At 38.8% G+C, this 19,656-nt stretch overlaps 1 protein-coding gene across 1 annotated transcript in view; it reads right to left on the reverse strand.

The window, feature by feature from the left end:
- Window positions 1-19,656, reverse strand: part of bmp1a (bone morphogenetic protein 1a) — a 67,975-nt gene that overhangs the window by 13,194 nt on the left and 35,125 nt on the right. The window contains exons 5-10 of the mRNA XM_062999324.1: window positions 18,898-19,076; window positions 17,924-18,029; window positions 6,669-6,793; window positions 1,701-1,816; window positions 1,193-1,295; window positions 987-1,103 (exon numbers count right to left, since the gene is read on the reverse strand). Coding sequence (XP_062855394.1) covers window positions 987-1,103; window positions 1,193-1,295; window positions 1,701-1,816; window positions 6,669-6,793; window positions 17,924-18,029; window positions 18,898-19,076 — 746 coding nt within the window. The remainder of the gene's footprint in view (window positions 1-986; window positions 1,104-1,192; window positions 1,296-1,700; window positions 1,817-6,668; window positions 6,794-17,923; window positions 18,030-18,897; window positions 19,077-19,656) is intronic.

A 19,656-nucleotide genomic window follows, 5' to 3' on the forward strand; every position in this document is an offset into this window, starting at 1 on the left:
TAGTTGTGACAGGTCTGGAGCCAACCCGGAAATACTGGGCAGAGGTGGAAACACTCTGGACAGTTTACCAATCCATGGCACACAGACATTCACTTACTTACTCACACCGAGGAATAATTAAGAGCAGTTCTGTTCACTTTCTGCATGTTTGTGAAAGCTGGAAAGAAACCAAAGTATGCGGGGGAAACCCAAGTGGACAAAGGGAAAACATGACCAACCGCCCACGAGCACTGACCTGAGGCAAGGTTTGAACCTACCTATCAGACAGAGTGCCAGAGTCTTCAAGAGACAGATTTAAACCTTGAATTGATAATAAACAATAACAATAGGCAGTTGTTTTATCCCTGATTATTGTGGAAATCTAAATTACAGAGGTCATAATGTATATCGTCGCTGTCCAATGAAAAACGCATATCTCCACTTTTAGCGGTTTTCACTTTTTTACATGTGTTGATTGTGGGTATAAATCTCTGTCTGCCCATAGCAGCTAATATCAAAATGACCAATGAAAAGATGAAAAATCACAAAAATCGCAATCTCTTTAACAAGTATCTCCATAGGCTGCTAGATTAAATGTGCTGATTTAGACCAGGTATAGTCTAGTATAATAATATTAGACTCTGCTCGTGCTAAAACACGCATTCATACCGACAGTATTTAAAAGAACACACAACAGGCTGTGCAGGAAGTTGGACATGCTCTTCGGAATTCACCAAAAAAAATCTGCGTATGTCCATGTTTGCTGTCTACAATACACGTGAGTCCATTTTACACATTATGAAACCGACGGACTGATGACCTGATTAAGATATATTTTTATTTCTGTGCTGAATTGTATCTAAATTGTGCCATATGTGGTTTGCTTGCAGCATTACTGCCAGGGGAAAAAGATTTTTCCTTTTCCTGAAAAGTTAGGTTTTTGGAGATACGTGTTTTTCATCGGACAGCGACGATATAAGGTGTAGTATTTTTTTATTAAAGCATACCTTCATACACTGCTGAAAAGCCTTTGCCTACCCAGTTGCTGCTGCTACGAAACTCAATCCACAAACGACTGTCTGTCGAAATGATCGGCTCAGGAAGCTTATCTCCACAAAATCGACCTGAAAAGAATGATCGTTTCTCAAGTACCCATTCTCAAATCATTTTAATTTCAAATTTGTCATAAAAAAACGTTGTACCGGTGATGTACCTTTAAGTGGTGCTTTCCTCCAGTACCCATCCCTGATCTCCACATGATCGTACCAGCACAGGTGGCTCCGATACAGATCCATAGAGGTAAAATTGAGAATAATCTAGACATAAGCAAGAAGAAAAAACAAGTAAGTGTGGTGCAGTATGATAGGGTATTATTGGTTATTACTGCTATGATAATTATTTGACCTCAAGAGTCACTCTAAATAATGATTACTTTAATTATATCATCATTAATTTACCATTAATTATAACAAATTAAAAAGGAATTGAGTTCTGGGTCTCTTTAAATGTTTTTAAACTCTACGCTTTCTAAAAGGCGTCTGAAAGGTTGAGTGATCTTCCACAGGCTCTAATTACCTCAAGAGCTCTTTATTCATCTTATTAAATAAGAAAAATGACCTGAACCTCTCATATTGCTGTCGGCAGCCAGTTACTTAGAGAAGCGCATTAGAAGAAAACACTACAAGTTTAAGTGGATATGCCGGTCTGTCTAGTCTCTTCACCTTTTCGCCTGGTGTGACTGATATTCTCCAGATACAGTGCATGTAGGCAGAGTAGCCGTTGGGGAAGCCAGGGGAGGAAAAGTTCCCGCTGCTGTCCTGCAGACTGTCGCCACATCCTTCAACAGACACACAGAGATAAGAAGAAAATTCAGGTTGAAAGTGATCTACGATCCAAGCTTTCTAAAGAAAGGACCAGACCAGGACATGTTAAAGTATTTACACTGATACATACACTGTTACAGAGTTACATAACATGCTAAAGATTTATAGCAGCCAAAAGAAATTCAATTTAAGCTGAAGTGAAGGTTGAAGGTCCCCACGTCATAAAGCACACATGTTTTTAATATTAGGAAACATAAAGCATTAAAAACCCCAACCTTTTTCCCTAATAAATGGTTGTGACCCAGGGATTTTTTACCTTTCAACTTATTAATTTATTCCTCAGCTCCTATACCCCTAAGAAAATAGTGTTATAGTGTAAGTTTGGGTTCTGTGTGTGAAAACATGCATTAACAGCATCAAATATGTCAATTCTAACTATTCAAACTATTTAATTTAAAAATAAAGTCAAATCTGAATAAACCTGGGAATTCCCTAATAATTATTAGATCTTATATATAAAAGATGCATCATTTTAAAGTTTTTCTACAGACTGGAGCATTTAACCAATTCACCTTCACTCACTCTTTCAACATCTGTACCCCTTTCTACACTCATGGTTTAGTGTAAAGACACTCATAATCCAGCAGACACGACTTCACAGCTGTTTAAAAGTAAAGCACTTCTGAGGCCCATTAAAACTATTAACAAGCAGGCTGGTGAGCTGCAGGGAGTGACCACCGCTGTGAGGAATGCTGGGCAAAATCTGGATTTGCTATGCTACCTTTTACTTTTTCCATGGTCTAAGTTTTTAAAACTGGTTGAAGCCTGGTTTGCATCAAACCACATCGTCTGCCCGAGTCGAGTCCACAGAAACAAAGTCATGTGACCTGGCTCCATAATCAGGTTAATTATTATTAGTATTATTAATGTTTTCATTATGATTATTGTTGTGTGGTTGTAATAATAATAATAATTTCCCAATTATTTTACCTTCTCACTACCTTCATCTCTAGGTTTCTAACCTTGTAACTATGAAATGTATTTTATTTAAGAGATTTTTATATAAAGTTTTCTATATCTTAACATTTGTGTATATATATATATGCATTTTTTCACCCATTTTCTCCTAATTTTAACGCAGTCAATTTGTCTTTCGCTGCTGGGGATCCCCGTTTTTTTGGGGGGTATATTGCTGCTCACACCTCCTCCAACCCTTAACAGAACCCTTTCTCACCCATGCACTCTGCACAGGCGCCTCTATCCGCCAATCAGGGTCCTTACACAGCGTTTGAAGAACCCGCCCACATATCCCGGTCATCCCTGCAGGCACTGCCAATTATGCCCGCTAGATGACGCCCAGCCGACCGGTGGCAACGCTGAGTTTTGAACCTAAAAGTTCAGAAATCTCGGTGCTGGTGTGCTAGCGGAATATCCATATACAGTGTATCACAAAAGTGAGTACACCCCTCACATTTCTGCAAATGTTTCATTATATCTTTTCATGGGACAACACTATAGACATGAAACTTGGATATAACTTAGAGTAGTCAGTGTACAGCTTGTATAGCAGTGTAGATTTACTGTCTTCTGAAAATAACTCAACACACAGCCATTAATGTCTAAATAGCTGGCAACATAAGTGAGTACACCCCACAGTGAATATGTCCAAATTGTGCCCAAATGTGTCGTTGTCCCTCCCTGGTGTCATGTGTCAAGGTCCCAGGTGTAAATGGGGAGCAGGGCTGTTAAATTTGGTGTTTTGGGTACAATTCTCTCATACTGGCCACTGGATATTCAACATGGCACCTCATGGCAAAGAACTCTCTGAGGATGTGAGAAATAGAATTGTTGCACTCCACAAAGATGGCCTGGGCTATAAGAAGATTGCTAACACCCTGAAACTGAGCTACAGCATGGTGGCCAAGGTCATACAGCGGTTTTCCAGGACAGGTTCCACTCGGAACAGGCTTCGCCAGGGTCGACCAAAGAAGTTGAGTCCACGTGTTCGGCGTCATATCCAGAGGTTGGCTTTAAAAAATAGACACATGAGTGCTGCCAGCATTGCTGCAGAGGTTGAAGACGTGGGAGGTCAGCCTGTCAGTGCTCAGACCATACGCCGCACACTGCATCAACTCGGTCTGCATGGTCGTCATCCCAGAAGGAAGCTGACGCACAAGAAAGCCAGCAAACAGTTTGCTGAAGACAAGCAGTCCAAGAACATGGATTACTGGAATGCCCTGTGGTCTGACGAGACCAAGATAAACTTGTTTGGCTCAGATGGTGTCCAGCATGTGTGGCGGCGCCCTGGTGAGAAGTACCAAGACAACTGTATCTTGCCTACAGTCAAGCATGGTGGTGGTAGCATCATGGTCTTGGGCTGCATGAGTGTTGCTGGCACTGGGGAGCTGCAGTTCATTGAGGGAAACATGAATTTCAACATGTACTGTGACATTCTGAAACAGAGCATGATCCCCTCCCTTCGAAAACTGGGCCTCATGGCAGTTTTCCAACAGGACAACGACCCCAAACACAACCTCCAAGATGACAACTGCCTTGCTGAGGAAGCTGAAGGTAAAGGTGATGGACTAAACCCAATTGAGCACCTGTGGCGCATCCTCAACTGGAAGGTGGAGGAGTTCAAGGTGTCTAACATCCACCAGCTCCGTGATGTCATCACGGAGGAGTGGAAGAGGATTCCAGTAGCAACCTGTGTAGCTCTGGTGAATTCCATGCCCAGGAGGGTTAAGGCAGTGCTGGAAAATAATGGTGATCACACAAAATATTGACACTTTGGGCACAATTTGTACATGTTCACTGTGGGGTGTACTCACTTATGTTGCCAGCTATTTAGACATTAATGGCTGTGTGTTGAGTTATTTTCAGAAGACAGTAAATCTACACTGCTATACAAGTTGTACACTGACTACTCTAAGTTATATCCAAGTTTTATTTCTATAGTGTTGTCCCATGAAAAGATATAATGAAATATTTGCAGAAATGTGAGGGGTGTACTCACTTTTGTGATACACTGTATAAAAATAATTTTGGTCAGAAGAAAAAAACAAAAGTTTATGTTTTGTTAAGGGTTATCAGAATTCTTACAGCTTGTTGTTTGAAAATGTTTGTAACAGCTTTATTATATACATTAAAAAAAAATAAAACAGACCCATAGTTACTTTTAATGTTTCTGAATTAACCTGAATTGACTAAAATGCTTTGTAATGTTTTCAGTTGTAGTCAGTTTTCAGTGCAATACAGAGTGAGAACATCAACTTTTGGATGCTTCGTTCTTTATGTCCACCATCAAACTATTTTCTCACAAATGCAAATCTGCAGAAGCAAAAAAATCAATAATGCCTTACTTGCTATCGTTTTATCTAGTTGTTAATTAAATTTATGTATATTTACTGCTATATAGATTTTAAATCAGTCCTCCACTCTGGTAGAAACCCTGTTTTAAATGCTAGCCGTATGCCCTTTATGCTTGTCTATTCTGACTAATGTTTTGCTAGAGTTGACACTGTAAATGTAAATGTGAGGACCTGTTTGCATTTACATTGTACTACACCACAGCACAGCTGCTCTCTCATTCCTTTTTTTCTGGGAAACAGAGGAAGGACAAACTTCCTGTGCTTGGCCAGTGTTTACTTCTCTGTCTTCTATGCCTGGGAGCCAAGGCAACCATCGCCAAGATACCGCACCACATCAATCGCTGATGCTCAGCTATTTCCAGACAAGACAAACTGCATCTGGGAAACCTAAGCATGGACCTTTCTCATTTCAGTGGAAACTGTGGCATTATTCGCTAAATATACCTCACAGGGGGAAAAAATCGAGAGAAGGCATGAGGAAGTACCTCTGTAGTTTCGGGTGACATATACACTTGTAAAGTTAACATGACAGTAACAGAGTGACTGACAAATCAGCTCAAATTTGTCCTTTAAATAACAAAGGCTGCCATACAAGAAAGAAACCCTTGTTTCTGCTTTTTTATTGTTTATATGATCAGATTTTGGAGTGTGTGCTTCTTTATGGCATTGTAGCCTCTAGGCCCATGCCAATGCAAAGCCTGCTTGACTGTAGACAGTTTTTTGGTGGGTTTTGGATTACATCCGACCATTCAAACTATCTCTATTTATACTGGCACTAAAAGTTACTTCTATTGTGACCACATATAATCCAAGCAATTGAGGATTGAGGGCCTTGCTCAAGGGTCCAACCGTGGCAACCTTGCAGTGGCTTGAACGAAGGACCTTCCAATAACTAGTACCACTAAGCTACCACTGCTTTTCTCCTAACGTGCCAACATTTAAAAATATAATTTGTCATTTTTTTTGACAAGAGCGTATCAAGTACTGGAAAAAGTGCAGAGACTGCCACAATATACATTTTTATTGATCTTTATTGAAGATGGCTTGTAATGACTAATAACACAATACTGTTGTAACCTAGTGGTAAAGGTACTGGAATAGTAATCAAAAGGTTGCTGGTTCAAGCCCCACCACTTCCAGGTTGCCCTTGAGCAAGGCCCTTAACCTTCAATTGCTTAGACTGTATACTGTCACAGTACTGTAATTCGCTTTGGATAAAAAGCACCTGCTAAATGCCAAAAATGTAAAAATACTTGAGTAGTTGTGGGAACGCATAAATATCCAAATTAACATATTTTAGGAAAAGTGATGATAAAAGGTTTAAAAACTCTATAAGATTTTGCTCAGAATTTAATCTAAATAAGTTGGTAAACATTTCCTACAACCTCATGTGACCCCACACAGAGACCTGACTCCAAGTTTAAGAACCACCGCTCTCTGCTGTCATTTATATTTCTGTTTGTCTGAACACAAGTGAACATGTCTCATCTCTTACTTGGACACTTGTAAAGTTTGCGTGCCTGTGCAATGTCCCCTTTGCTTAGCCGGGTCCTCTGGCCAATGGGTGGACGGACAGCGTTGATGTCATAGCGTGGCAGAATGGTGTCCAGGAAAATGCCTCTGTGATACAGAAAAACAGGAAGAGAAGATCAATTTGATTAGAAAGTAAATCAGACAGTCAGATATAAAACAGAAACTATAACAAGCTGTGCTGGTTTTTTTGGGGGTTTTTTTTAGAATAAAACTCCCACATCATTCTTTGTTCCTCCCACATTCTCTGCCCAATAATACCATCATCTCTGATAGCAAAGTACTGACCAAATAAATCCCACACAGTGAAAAACTAATAATGAACATGGATTAGATTGGTGCATTCAATAGTTTTAGTTAATTTTTAGATTTTGCTATCATTTCTTGCATTAGTTTTAACTTTTATTTGAACTGATCTATATTTAATACCCTTTACTTTAATAAGTAAAGTGTTTTATTAAATATTAGGTAGTTTAGATGTTACTATTTAGTTTCTGGGTAAGTGATTTTGGTTTGTTTTTTTAATGCAAGGAATTTAAGAAACTTATTTATATTTTATGTATAATTAAATATTTTTTGTTTTAGTGTAAAACTCTTTTTTTAACAAAACTTTCGCAATTTTTTATTTTCTAGTTAATAATTTTTTGTTTAGTTTTTTTTAGTTTTTATTTAGAAATGACAAAATAATACTAACTAAAACTATTACAAAAACTAAGAAAATAAGAAAAAGTAATTAAAAATGTGATTTAAAATTTATGAAAAATTTAAAAAAAAATCTAAATAAAAAAGTAATTAAAAAAAAATCTAAAAATATTATATAAGATAATTTGATGGCTAGTAGAAATTCTTCATGCATTTTTTCATATTTAACATAACTACATAAAAGTATGAGTCCTACTTGTAAACATTAGAGAAAGGATCACAAAGCCAACAATTTATAACCAAGTTTGCAGAGATCACAAAGTCCTCTATATATTCTATATATATTCTATATTGTAATAACTCTGCTACAGAAGCAGATACATGCATTTAAGGTTGCACTTACTGGTCTAATGTTCACATTTTACAGACTGGGACTAAAGCCAAACCCTGTTATCTACAGTACTGACTGTGAAAGGTTCACAGTTCACAGTCCCTGCTCTCATTTCTACTGTAATGTAAGACTGAGGCTGAGAGATGAACTGGGAGGTCTGAAGGGGGTGCAGGAAGAAGGTACAGAGTTACCAATGTGGGCTTTGGATCATTCTGAAGTGAACATGACTTTGCCCTTCACCCTCTGCAGACCTGAAACTGAACTATTTAAGGCTTAAATACCTGACATAACATTGAATAGTACAAAGAACAATCTATCAAACCAAAAAGCAACAAATATGACCATAACCGACTGTGTTTATTTGACATGTCATGCTTACAGAATGGATTTCTTCACTTCCTTTAAAGAAAGGACATTTTTAGAACCTTGGTCATGTTTCAAGAGCTTCAAATTCAAAGTGGACGGACTTTGTTAGCCTTACTCGTGTCGAGGTGTCTGAACTCTTTCTCTTTTTTCTCTCACTTATTTGGCTCCACTTTTGGGCTCTCTGATTTTCCTCTGATTTTCCATCATGCTTTACTATGTTTGAAGATCTTACACTGTAAATCTTCGTGGGAAGCAAAGTTGGGATAATTTCAGTGCATGTCCTCATGCATTAAAGCTTTCCTCCAGGCAGTTAGGGTACTGCCCTTTGAGTGTTTGATCCCCTTGGCAGCCTCATGGCCCTGTTCTCCAGCCTTCGCCCCACGCTGCTTGAAGATACATTTATTCCTGGAACTGGGTAGTAGGTACATATGAAGCTGTGCCAAAGCAAATAAAGAGCTACCAGTGCATCCTTTATGTGTGATGACACTGACTAGCATGCTAGCACCAGGCTTTTAATAAAGCTGCAGGACATGCTAAAGTTGGTATCTACAGATGCATAGGAAGTTCTGTAGACAATACTGTGTCTTATTGCTGTTGATCAAACTTGCACAACAGTGAGGGGGAATTTTAGACCATTCTGGGACCATATTTAAGATTATCCCAACTGGATTCATGTCTGGACTAGGCCTTGGTCATTCCAGAAGAAGTATGTGTCCCAAACCTTAAGTCACAGAAAAAACACAACTGCAGGAATTAATACAAATCCAAAACTGCCATGGCTAAGTTGCCTCTTACAAGTGTATGTAATCTTTTGATTACATTAGTTGTAAGTAATTAATGCAGAAATGTGGGTAATCCAAAAGTTTTTATTGCAACTTTACCTTTTTATTATTCCAGCTGTTACATCTAGATCAGTTATCTGATTTGCATTAAATGCCTGCTGCAAATGTTACCTCAGATTTATCATTTAGTTTTACAGTCTAAACTTTTGTACTTCAGCTCTGATGTTAGCTCAGCCTGCTTGTTTAAGCATACCCACTGTTGACAGAATGGTGTCCATGGAAACCAACAAATGAGCCATCCTTCGCCAGCGAGCTCAGAGAGAAAAGAATTCCGATAAATTAGCCAAAAGTATTAAAGTGAGAATTGGTGGGTGAGAAAAGGGACAGGTTTTCGATACTGAATCACTCTGCTGTACTGTACAAATTTCTGTTGATGTTATTGGTGGTTTTTCTCTATTCAGTGCCAGGCCTCTATGTGCCAGCTTCTTTCTTTCACTTTGTGTTTGGTGACACTAATACAGACTAAAAGGGTTATTTTTGTTATTAGTTAATTAGAGAACATACTTCCGCTTTATTTTCTTTAAATTACACATCTCAGTTCTCATGAAATCATACATGACCTTTCAGGATGTTAGTCATCACCCAAGAGAATGAAACAATCCCTAAAGTTTAGGATGGGATTAAGTGATATCCAGTGGTACACATATCCAGTGATATGCTCATAGTCATAGTCTGTCATATAATTTAACTGTCGTTCTTTTCAAAAGAAGAGACGAGATGCACATCCTGCTTGCTATATGCTTCATTACTGTAGATTTATTAAGCATTCTTCTCACTAATCATAGCGTATCACAGCATATCACAGTTTTCCAATCATCTACAGTCCAATAACGAAAGCACTTAGCACTGTGCAAAAGTTTAACAAAGGTTTTGTTTATGATACTATGCCTAAAACTATTTAGAAATCTGTTTTTTATTAAGATTAGAACTTCACTGTGAATATTTACGCACCTTTCCCAATAACAGCATGTACCTTAATAAAAAACAATGCTGTTTTAATTTAAATCTACTTGGGCATCTGCCCTAACACACAAAAACAACCAGCAAATGGATGAGAAGGGGCTACAAATTTAAGAACAAAGGCAGAGAAAACAGCTGGTTCTTATATAGAGGCAATGCAGAATCCATCCCAGCCCCTGCTACCACCATCCCCCCATTCCTGGTATTGTTTATATTCCTCACGTCACAGTATCCTCACTTTAAGAGATCCAGGCTTTCAAGAAAAGTCAGAAAAGTCAAAGAACTGGACTAATATTATTCCCTTAAACACTCGAATCCTTCTGGGAAAGCTTTTGCCAAGGTATACTAAAGTGTGAACAACCACAGAAGCACCAAAATATTTGGTGACCAAGAACCTCACAGTAAGTAAGAAGGTTGATTGGTCTGCACCAGACAACATGAGTGTAAAAGCATCCCAAGCTTTTGTGATGATTAAACGACAACATTGCAAATAGATTTCACAGGCAACCCAAACAGAACTATAAAAACTAGCATCTTTATGAGCAAAAAGTAAGAGAACCATCAAAACCAGATGAACCCTTAACCTTTGCCTTTTAATACCATTTGTTGTGCTGATATAAAAGTAGATATTCAAGTCATCTATCATGTCTAAATAAGTCTTTGAACAAAAAGGCAACCCACTTAGGATGAAAGTCCAAGCCAGGCTACAAACATAATGAAAGGACAGAGTGGGAACAGAGCACAGAGCCTAAAGCCAGCGAGATGGCAATAGGTCTTTAAGTCTGGCCAACTACATCCCAGAAAAAGAAGAAGAAGAAAAGACAGCTTCTCAGTCATTCATGCAGAAAACATTTCAGGAGAGATTATAATATACAGTATCCTTCAGCTGTTCATTAGAAGTAATGATGTGCTCCTCTGTACAGTCATAGTGAAATCTGGCAACCGAAAGAAGTCATTATCTCATTATTTGACAAAGTGTCACAACATTTCCCCTCACGTCATATTATGTCAACTGCCAAAAGTACAAGGATCTCCCAAGTGAAAACATGAATCCATGAACATACAGAGCATCTGGTGAACTCATGGACAAGCTGAGCTTTCTCATCTGGTCAAACTGTTTCAAAGGTAAAAGCCGCCCTGAATTAAAAAAAACACCACCACTTTGAGGTCAAAGGTATGTAGACATCTGACCTTGAGCTTGTTAAATAGCTGATTTAAAAAAAAAACATGGGCATTAAAATATATGGGCCCCAGCTTTGTGTCTATAAAAGCCTTTACAATTCAGCAAGGCTTTCTACAAGATTTAGTATATACCATAACCACCAAAAAAATCATCCAAAAATTCCAGGGCTCCAGGCAGCCTGATCAGGCGTTAAACTGGTGTTCATGTCTTGATAGAGCAGAAGCTCTTAACCTTACTTGACCAATGACCATACTTTAAGAGCTCGACATTTTTGTGACCCCACCAGAACTCTAACTTTTCCCCCCAGTGGAGTAACATTAATAAGAGCATATTTCACAACATGTTAGCTAAGTATGCTGTAGTACTTCTTATGTAACCAATACATTGCTAATATATTGCATGCTTGAGGCAATGTTCTTCTAGTAAGTGGATATTGCTCAACTAGAATTTAAGGGTCACAACTATGAAAACTACTTATAGCTACTAAATACATTAATTACACAAATATTCACTTCATTTTAGACAAATAACACAACACAAACCTACATAAACTGATTAGGCTAAAATTAAATATAAAATTAGGAAAGCATAGCTTGTGAAACTACAGATGTGAACAGTTAAGAACAGCTGTTACTAGTGCACCAAACTGAGATTTGTCCAAGATTTTATTGACTAAGGTTAAGAAGGCAGATTACTCATTATTGGATTTTTCTCTAAATACAGAGATTGGATAAAGTGGCTTTAATGGGCATTGAGTAGCCCACTCGTAAGCAGTCATTAAAAAAGGCCAGGCAACAGCTGTGAGTGTTAATTAGGGTGGCCAAGAATTATTAAAACCCAACCGTTTTTTGGCAGGCTGCCACTGGAGGAACCACCAGTTGAGAGAACACAAATCAGCATGATAAAAAGAAAAACAAAGACAGATTTCTGGACAGGTTACAATGTAAAGATCCACACTTTCTTACAGCTTACTACATTCTCAAAAACAAGTAAACTATGTTTAACTATTACAAATAATCTATGCACAATTATAAACAATACAAACTGATAGATGATAGATAGATAGATAGATAGATAGATAGATAGATAGATAGATAGATAGATAGATAGATAGATAGATAGATAGATAGATAGATAGATAGATAGATAGATAGATAGACAGATTAATAGATAGACAGGCAGACAGACACACAGACAGACTGATAGATATTTAGACAGACAGACAGACAAACTAATAGATAGATAGATAGATAGATAGATAGATAGATAGATAGATAGATAGATAGATAGATAGATAGATAGATAGATAGATAGATAGACAGGCAGACAGACACACAGACAGACTGATAGATATTTAGACAGACAGGCAGACAGACACACAGACAGACTGATAGATATTTAGACAGACAGACAGACAGACAGACAAACTAATAGATAGATAGATAGATAGATAGATAGATAGATAGATAGATAGATAGATAGATAGATAGATAGATAGATAGATAGATAGATAGATAGATAGATAGATAGATAGATAGATAGATGATTCAATGTCCTCTAAACTTTTAATGGCTTCATATGTTTTCACCTTCTATCAAATGCACCAAGAGACCAAACCTGAAAGCATAACCCACCTCTGGTACAGATGATTTAGAAAGCTCTTTTTAATCCCTGTAACATTTACAGTAGAGCACATGTGGGAGGCTTCACGTTCATTTAGTTCAGCAAAACACAACATGAAAAAACTTCTCTGGGAACTTTTTGATCAGACAAAAAAAAGACCAACAAAACTGAATCCCTCATCATCAGCTGAAGGGATTACAATGTGCCTAAGGCATGACCAGCACTCTCTGTTCTCTCTGCCATCATTCAAAACGACACATAAAATAGCCCAGCAAATGCCAGCCTTCAAAGACCGCCTTCAAAGCCTTCCTTCAGAGACAAGGCCGCTCAAGCTGTGAACTTGCTCCTTTCAGGACCAGTTTAATACAAGAGAGCAAAATCATTAAAAAAGGCCAGGCAACAGCTGTGAGTGTCAATTAGGGTGACCAAGGATTATTAAAACCTACCCGGTTCTATTGGCAGACTGCCACTGGAGGAACCACCAATTGAGAGAGCACAAATCAGCATGATGAAAAGAAAAACAGAGACAGATTTCTGGACAGGTCTACAGTGGAAAGCTCCACTAACCAAAAAGCCTCGACTCTCGAATTTCTCACACTTTCTTACAGCTTAATACATTTGTAACAAGTTGTAACAAGTAAACTATGTTTAACTATTACAAATAATCTATGCACAATTATAAAGAATATAGTGATTTTATTTAATTCATATTTACACACAATGTTTCTAAACCTTCGACCTTTTTTGGCTGTTTCCATATTTAAAGTTCACCACAGCAGATCCTTCTGGTCTGCATACCTGACTTTTCTAACAATTCCAAATAAATTAAACATACATACAAATAGCTAACATAAAAAATACAAAGCGATACTGATCCCCATATGAACCCGCCTCATGTGTGTGAAAAGAAGCGGTTGGCTACTGCAGCGATCCCCAGCATTTTTTGAACCACGGACCGTTTTTATATAAGATATAATTTCATGGACCAGCGGGGGAGTGGGGGGATTTAAAATAGTATAACTATAGAATGGAAAATCAGTGTGAATCCTGAGCTTTTTTGCTGCAACGAGATGCTGCTCCTACCTAGTGGTGATTGGGGACAATAACACCCGAAGAGTATTGGAAATTTAATTGCTCTTGTAGCAATCTCGAATTATTTATTCTTTCTGTGCGACTTGGTAATAAATGACCCACTGGGCTACTGCACACATGCCCGGGGGCTGGGAGGGGTGGTTGATAGGCCTCCTTGGTCAGGAGTGGAGGTGTGCTGCAGCTGAGGCAAAAATACAAATTGGGCGATTTACATTGACATTTTCAGCATTTAGCAGATGTTTATCCAAAGTGACTTACATTACGGTTACAGTATACAGTCTGAGCAATTGAGAGTTAAGGGCCTTGCTCAAGGGTCCAACAGCAGCAACCTGGCAGTGGTGGGGCTTGAACCAAGACCTTCTGATTACCACTCCAGTACCTTGACCACCATGAATACGGTAATTTGTATAGTGTTGTTAAAAAATTCCCCCTTCCTTTTTTTTTCTTTTTTCGTATATTTGGTCACAATCGATTTTCTTTCAGAAGAACCTGAATAAACACAAAATTTAGTGGAAACAATCCAAGGAAAAATGTTACCCAACATTCTCTGGTATTAAGCACGCAAAGAAATAGAAAAAAAGGTTTTAAAGTCCTTTCTGAAGCTCTGGAACTCCATAGCCAGTGTTTATAGACTAAAACTGGTCCTATGAGACTAGATTACTAATATTATACTATTTTATAATTTAATTTTATGCTTCATGAATTCTTTTATTTTTTATTATTACATGCCAACTTTTATTTGTTTGCATATTTTAACTACTTTTGGCTACCTGTTTATTCTGGGCTGGAAGAAGATGCCCTGGTTCAACACAGTTACCAATATGCCAAAAAAGATACTTGAAAATACTTGAGCTGAGTACTGTGGTGGTGCACAGTCTGTTTTGCTAGCCCACTACGATTATGAGTTAAAACTGTTCAATTAGATTATAATCAATATAACACAGTAGTTGAGAAGCCAGCGCCAGTAGTGGAAAAACATCATGGGGCACAGCGGGACTCCGTACACAGTAGGCTCTCTGTAAGAATTCACTGTTGAGCCGGTGACTTCACACGTGTCTGAAGGGGCGGTGCTAGTCTGCGACCCTTCTCGTCCAGCGCTGGGGTGGAGCGAGAGATCATTAAATATAACTAAACTTATCAGAAAACAGGGGGAAAGCAAGCAGAAATGTCTCTCTGTGTCCGTCGGCTATTTTCTGTATAGAAACACTGTGTAACGCTGCACATGACCACGTGTCAGGAATGTGAAAAGCTTCATAAATCCACACAAGCTCTGTTGCAGTTGGAAAACGTCCAGCTGGTCTTAATCCAAATGAAAGCTGTACCAAAGCTTCAGCTTCAAAACATGATTTCATTGTAAAAACATTAACCTCAGCTTGCACTGCAGTTTCATTATCAGTTCCTCTTAATCCAACAGCTGACTGGCACATGCTTACACATGTTGAATTTTGGGGAGTAAAAAGGAGTATCGTTTTAAATAATGAGGTCAAAGTGAAAGAACTCGAAGTTCTCTGTGTGCTGCAGTAGGTAGAACATTCAGAAAGTTTAAAACAATAAACTACTGTGACAGACCAGCGGCCATATAGAAGCACATATTGAGGTTGAACTCTTTAATGTCATGACGGCACACTTTTATCTGACATCAGTGCCAAGCTTTATAGTCTCACAGTTATGAGCTATTAATCTCACAAAGGTGTTGTTTAATGTTACAATGGTAACGTACCCTGATCAGCCATAACATTAAAACCACCTCCTTGTTTCTACACTCACTGTTAATTTTATCAGCTCCACTTAACATATAGAAGCACTTTGTAGTTCTACAATTACTGACTGTAGTCCATCTGTTTCTCTGCATGCTTTGTTAGCCCACTTTCACCTTGTTTTTTAATGGTCAGGACTCTCCCAGGACCACCACAGAGCAGGTATTTAGGTGGTGGATCATTCTCAGCACTGCAGTGACACTGACATGGTGGTGGTGTGTTAGTGTGTGTTGTGCTGGTATGAGTAGATTAGACACAGCAGTGCTGCTGGAGTTTTTAAATACCGTGTCCACTTACTGTTCACTCTAGGGTAGACCCAGTTGGTCCACCTTGTAGATGTAAAGTCAGAGATGATCGCTCATCTATTGCTGCTGTTTGAGTTGGTCATCTTCTAGACCTTCATCAGTGGTCTCAGGACGCTGCCCACAGGGCGCTGTTGACTGGTTGTTTTTGGTTGGTGGACTATTCTCAGTCCAGCAGTGGCAGTGAGGTGTTTAAAAAGTCCATCAGCGCTGCTGTGTCTGATCCACTCATACCAGCACAACACACACTAACACACCACCACCATGTTAGTGTCACTGCAGTGCTGAGAATGATCCACCACCCAAATAATACCTGCTCTGTGGTGGTCCTGTGGGGGTCCTGACCATTGAAGAACAGAATGAAAGGGGACTAAAAAAGCATGCACAGAAACAGATGGACTACAGTCAGTAATTGTAGAACTACAAAGTGTTTCTATATGGTAAGGGGAGCTGATAAAATGGACAGTGCGTGTAGAAACAAGGAGGTGGTTTTAATGTTATGGCTGATCGGTGTAGATTCTAGTAATGGCACTTTTTTTGCATTGATCTTCTGCCTTTATTCTCAGCATGTTTTGCTTTATTTTCACAAAAGCAGGTTTTCCATGCAATGGATGCAATCCATGCAAAATCGTGTAAAGCCTTAACCCTTTAATTGTCTGCTCAATCATTTGGTTTGTTTGTGATGTATGTACTGCTTGATTGACTTGAAAAATATTGGTGGTTTTAAGAAAACAGCCTTTCTAATATACATTCATCATCCATGAAAGTTGCATCACAACTGTTCATAGTGTGCACTAGTAAAAAAATATTAATCGTTTGTTGTTGGTATAATCCCAAAAAACTAATGCCTAGTTTAACTTCCCCTGATTTTCACTCGCTGTCTGGTCGCCGCTAGATGTGGCAGCTCAGAAGCAACTCAGAGTTCGCTCAGGGCTCAAAAATCAGCTCTCGATAGCTATGTGTGAACTGTTCAACAACTCGATCCGAGCAGCTCCCTGATCACTTGCGAATGCTCGGCAACTCTCGAAAATTATTTTTTACACATTATTTTCTTGGTGAGAAGGGTTAAAATGACAGTATAAGCAGGGATATCAATAACAGCAAATCTTCAGTTTCATAACAGACAACAATATACTTGAATGCAACAACAGCCTGCTTCAATCTTGCAGTGGCGAGCTTTGGCATAGTTGCATAATTTAATCCTATCACGTCAGGCACCAGCCTCTTAATGCTCTTAATCTCACAGTGCCCAGGTAGCAGGCTTCAACGTCACCATGGCCTGCAAAAATTTCATGACTCTTCAATCTATTCATGGGGCACTATATTCTGGCAATAGCTAACTTTATTTTCATCATTTTGCAATGGTTTGCTTTCAGTTTTGAAACTATGCACTTGCCATAGTGTGCTTCGAAACTTCTACTAGCATGCTTCAATATCACAAATGCTTGGTTTTGGAATGTAAAAGGGACAATGTTTTAAAACTCTGGCTAAAATATGGCTTTTCCGTTGCTCTCAAATGTCTTAGTGGTTTATATATAAAAAATTCTGGAGCTTAAATTGCAAAATGCTGTAAATGCTGCAGGCTGAATTCCCAAATCCTCCAGTAGTAGCCTATTGTGATGCAAAGAGAGAGGACTGGAGTAACTGACCCAAAATAATACCACCGTGATCCTGCTACAACTGTGCTTGGAAGTTTTCTGGACTCTGGTCTACGTCCAAATTTCTGTTTCTATGTTGGGTTCCAGCCAGCTTTTAAGAATATACAATACATTGGCCACAAGAGTGAAATTTGACCCAGGATTCATACTGGCAGTGACGACGATGCAACAAAACGCCCATAAATGGACCTAATCTAATTCAAATGTGCTGAACGATCTAAAATAAACTTTCAAAGCATTCTGTAAGAAACCAGGATACATTCCAAAATAAAACAGATTTAAACAGCGGTCTTGAGACTAGTCCTAGACTTGAACTGCCACCTTTGTTTTTTCCTTTCCAGTACTTGTGCTGTCAAAACTAAGTCAGACAGAAAAGTCAAAGTGAAAATAATACAGGATCTTACCTGGAAAATGTGTTTCTGGCGTAGTGCATGATGCTGTCAAAGTCATAGACTTCCCCGAGAGAGTCGACTTCACCCGGCTCCATCTTCAAGAAATTATACTCCTGTCCTAAAAGCAGGAAAACAAAAAGACAAGATAAGACCTCGAGGTATTAGATCGGAAAAACAGAATGTACAGGAAATTTAACAGGAAACGATCATGACAGGACAACATATGCTGCTGAATTTCCTTTGGCTCATAACCAGCGATGGGTTCCTCAGTGGGATAAACGTCAAATCCCAGATTTCAATCTCATGTTCGGCAGGTGTGATAGAAAGCAGAGTGTCATTGGGGAAATATCCATAAAGCTGCTATTATTCTGAGATAAGAAAACCTGACAAGTCCAGTCATTTTCAGGCAGGCATAAATGTGAGACACATTTTTAGATCTGAACCCAAAACGACCCTGAAGGGTTTAAGATGCAACGCTTGTATGAGTCACTGAACGCAGATCAGTGATGATTTGAGAGCTGAAGCGTTGGCACAGGATGGCAGGAAAAAATCTATGTAAGCGCATTGGTGATATATTGCTCAACCATGTAAACATGGTAAGGAGTGGATTGCTAGGACATGCTGGGAAGTTGATTTGAATATAAGTATTTAATGGTATGAGGAAAAAGAAAACAGGTAGACTTGTGATGTTTTATAGTTTTCTTTTTCATTACATGTATTTCTATTACATTCATGAGAAAAAAGCACCATTCAATGCTAGTGTCATATTTTGTACAAAGCCTTATAATGCTTTTTAAACAGACAGTCATAGCAAGCTGTTTAAATAACACATTATTATAATGTCTGCAACTAGCCTGCTTTCCACCCAGTGTTTCCAGGTAGATTCTGAACCTTTTCGAACACTGATCAGGAAGAAGAAATAATTAAACATAAACCGACGGCATTGTGGTTTATAGACAAAGTAGCTGTGTGTGACATCAACATACCAGGCTGGATGTTGTCCCGGATGATGCTGACATGCTCGTCTCTGTCCGGCCGCGTGTGCTCATGCCAGAATCCAATCACGTGACCCAGTTCATGCACCACGATTCCAAACTTGTCGCAGTTCTTCCCGATAGAAATGGCCTGGGGCCCCCCGCCCCTGCGGCCCACGTACGAGCAACACCTGAGGGGGGACAGATACAGAGTTTAAGCAGCTTTAATCAGCATTACATTAATTTGTTTTGGGTCTTAAAATAGATACCAAGAGAATTTGAGGTTTGCATTCACCTGTTTGGGATATTACAGTGTAAAAGTGTAAGTATTTGCCCCCTTCTTATTTTCTTCTATCTTACAGTTGAGACCAAATACAGTGCAAGCAACTGAGGGTTAAGAACCTTGTTCAGGGACCCAACAGGGGCAACTTTGGCATGGTCGGGCTTGAACCAGCTACCTTCTGATCATTAGTCCAGTGTTTAGGATTTCACCATTAGAAAACAACTGCAAAATCTTGCATTCATGGAGACGTTGCCAGGTGAAAACTACTGCCAACTTAAGAAACTATAACAGCTCGTATTCAAAAACCCTGATGACCACAAAGCCTATTAATACTAAGTTCAGTGAACTGATGAATCAAAAGTAAAGGAGGTTCATGCATTACAGCCTTCTAATGTGGCTGAATTAAAGCAATTCTGCAATAAATAAATAAACTATTTCACAGCAATATGTTTTGTTACAGTTGTTGCTGGTTAAGGTGGCACAAATAT

The sequence above is a fragment of the Trichomycterus rosablanca genome, chromosome 7 (genome assembly GCF_030014385.1).
Source record: "Trichomycterus rosablanca isolate fTriRos1 chromosome 7, fTriRos1.hap1, whole genome shotgun sequence".
NCBI lineage: Eukaryota > Metazoa > Chordata > Actinopteri > Siluriformes > Trichomycteridae > Trichomycterus > Trichomycterus rosablanca.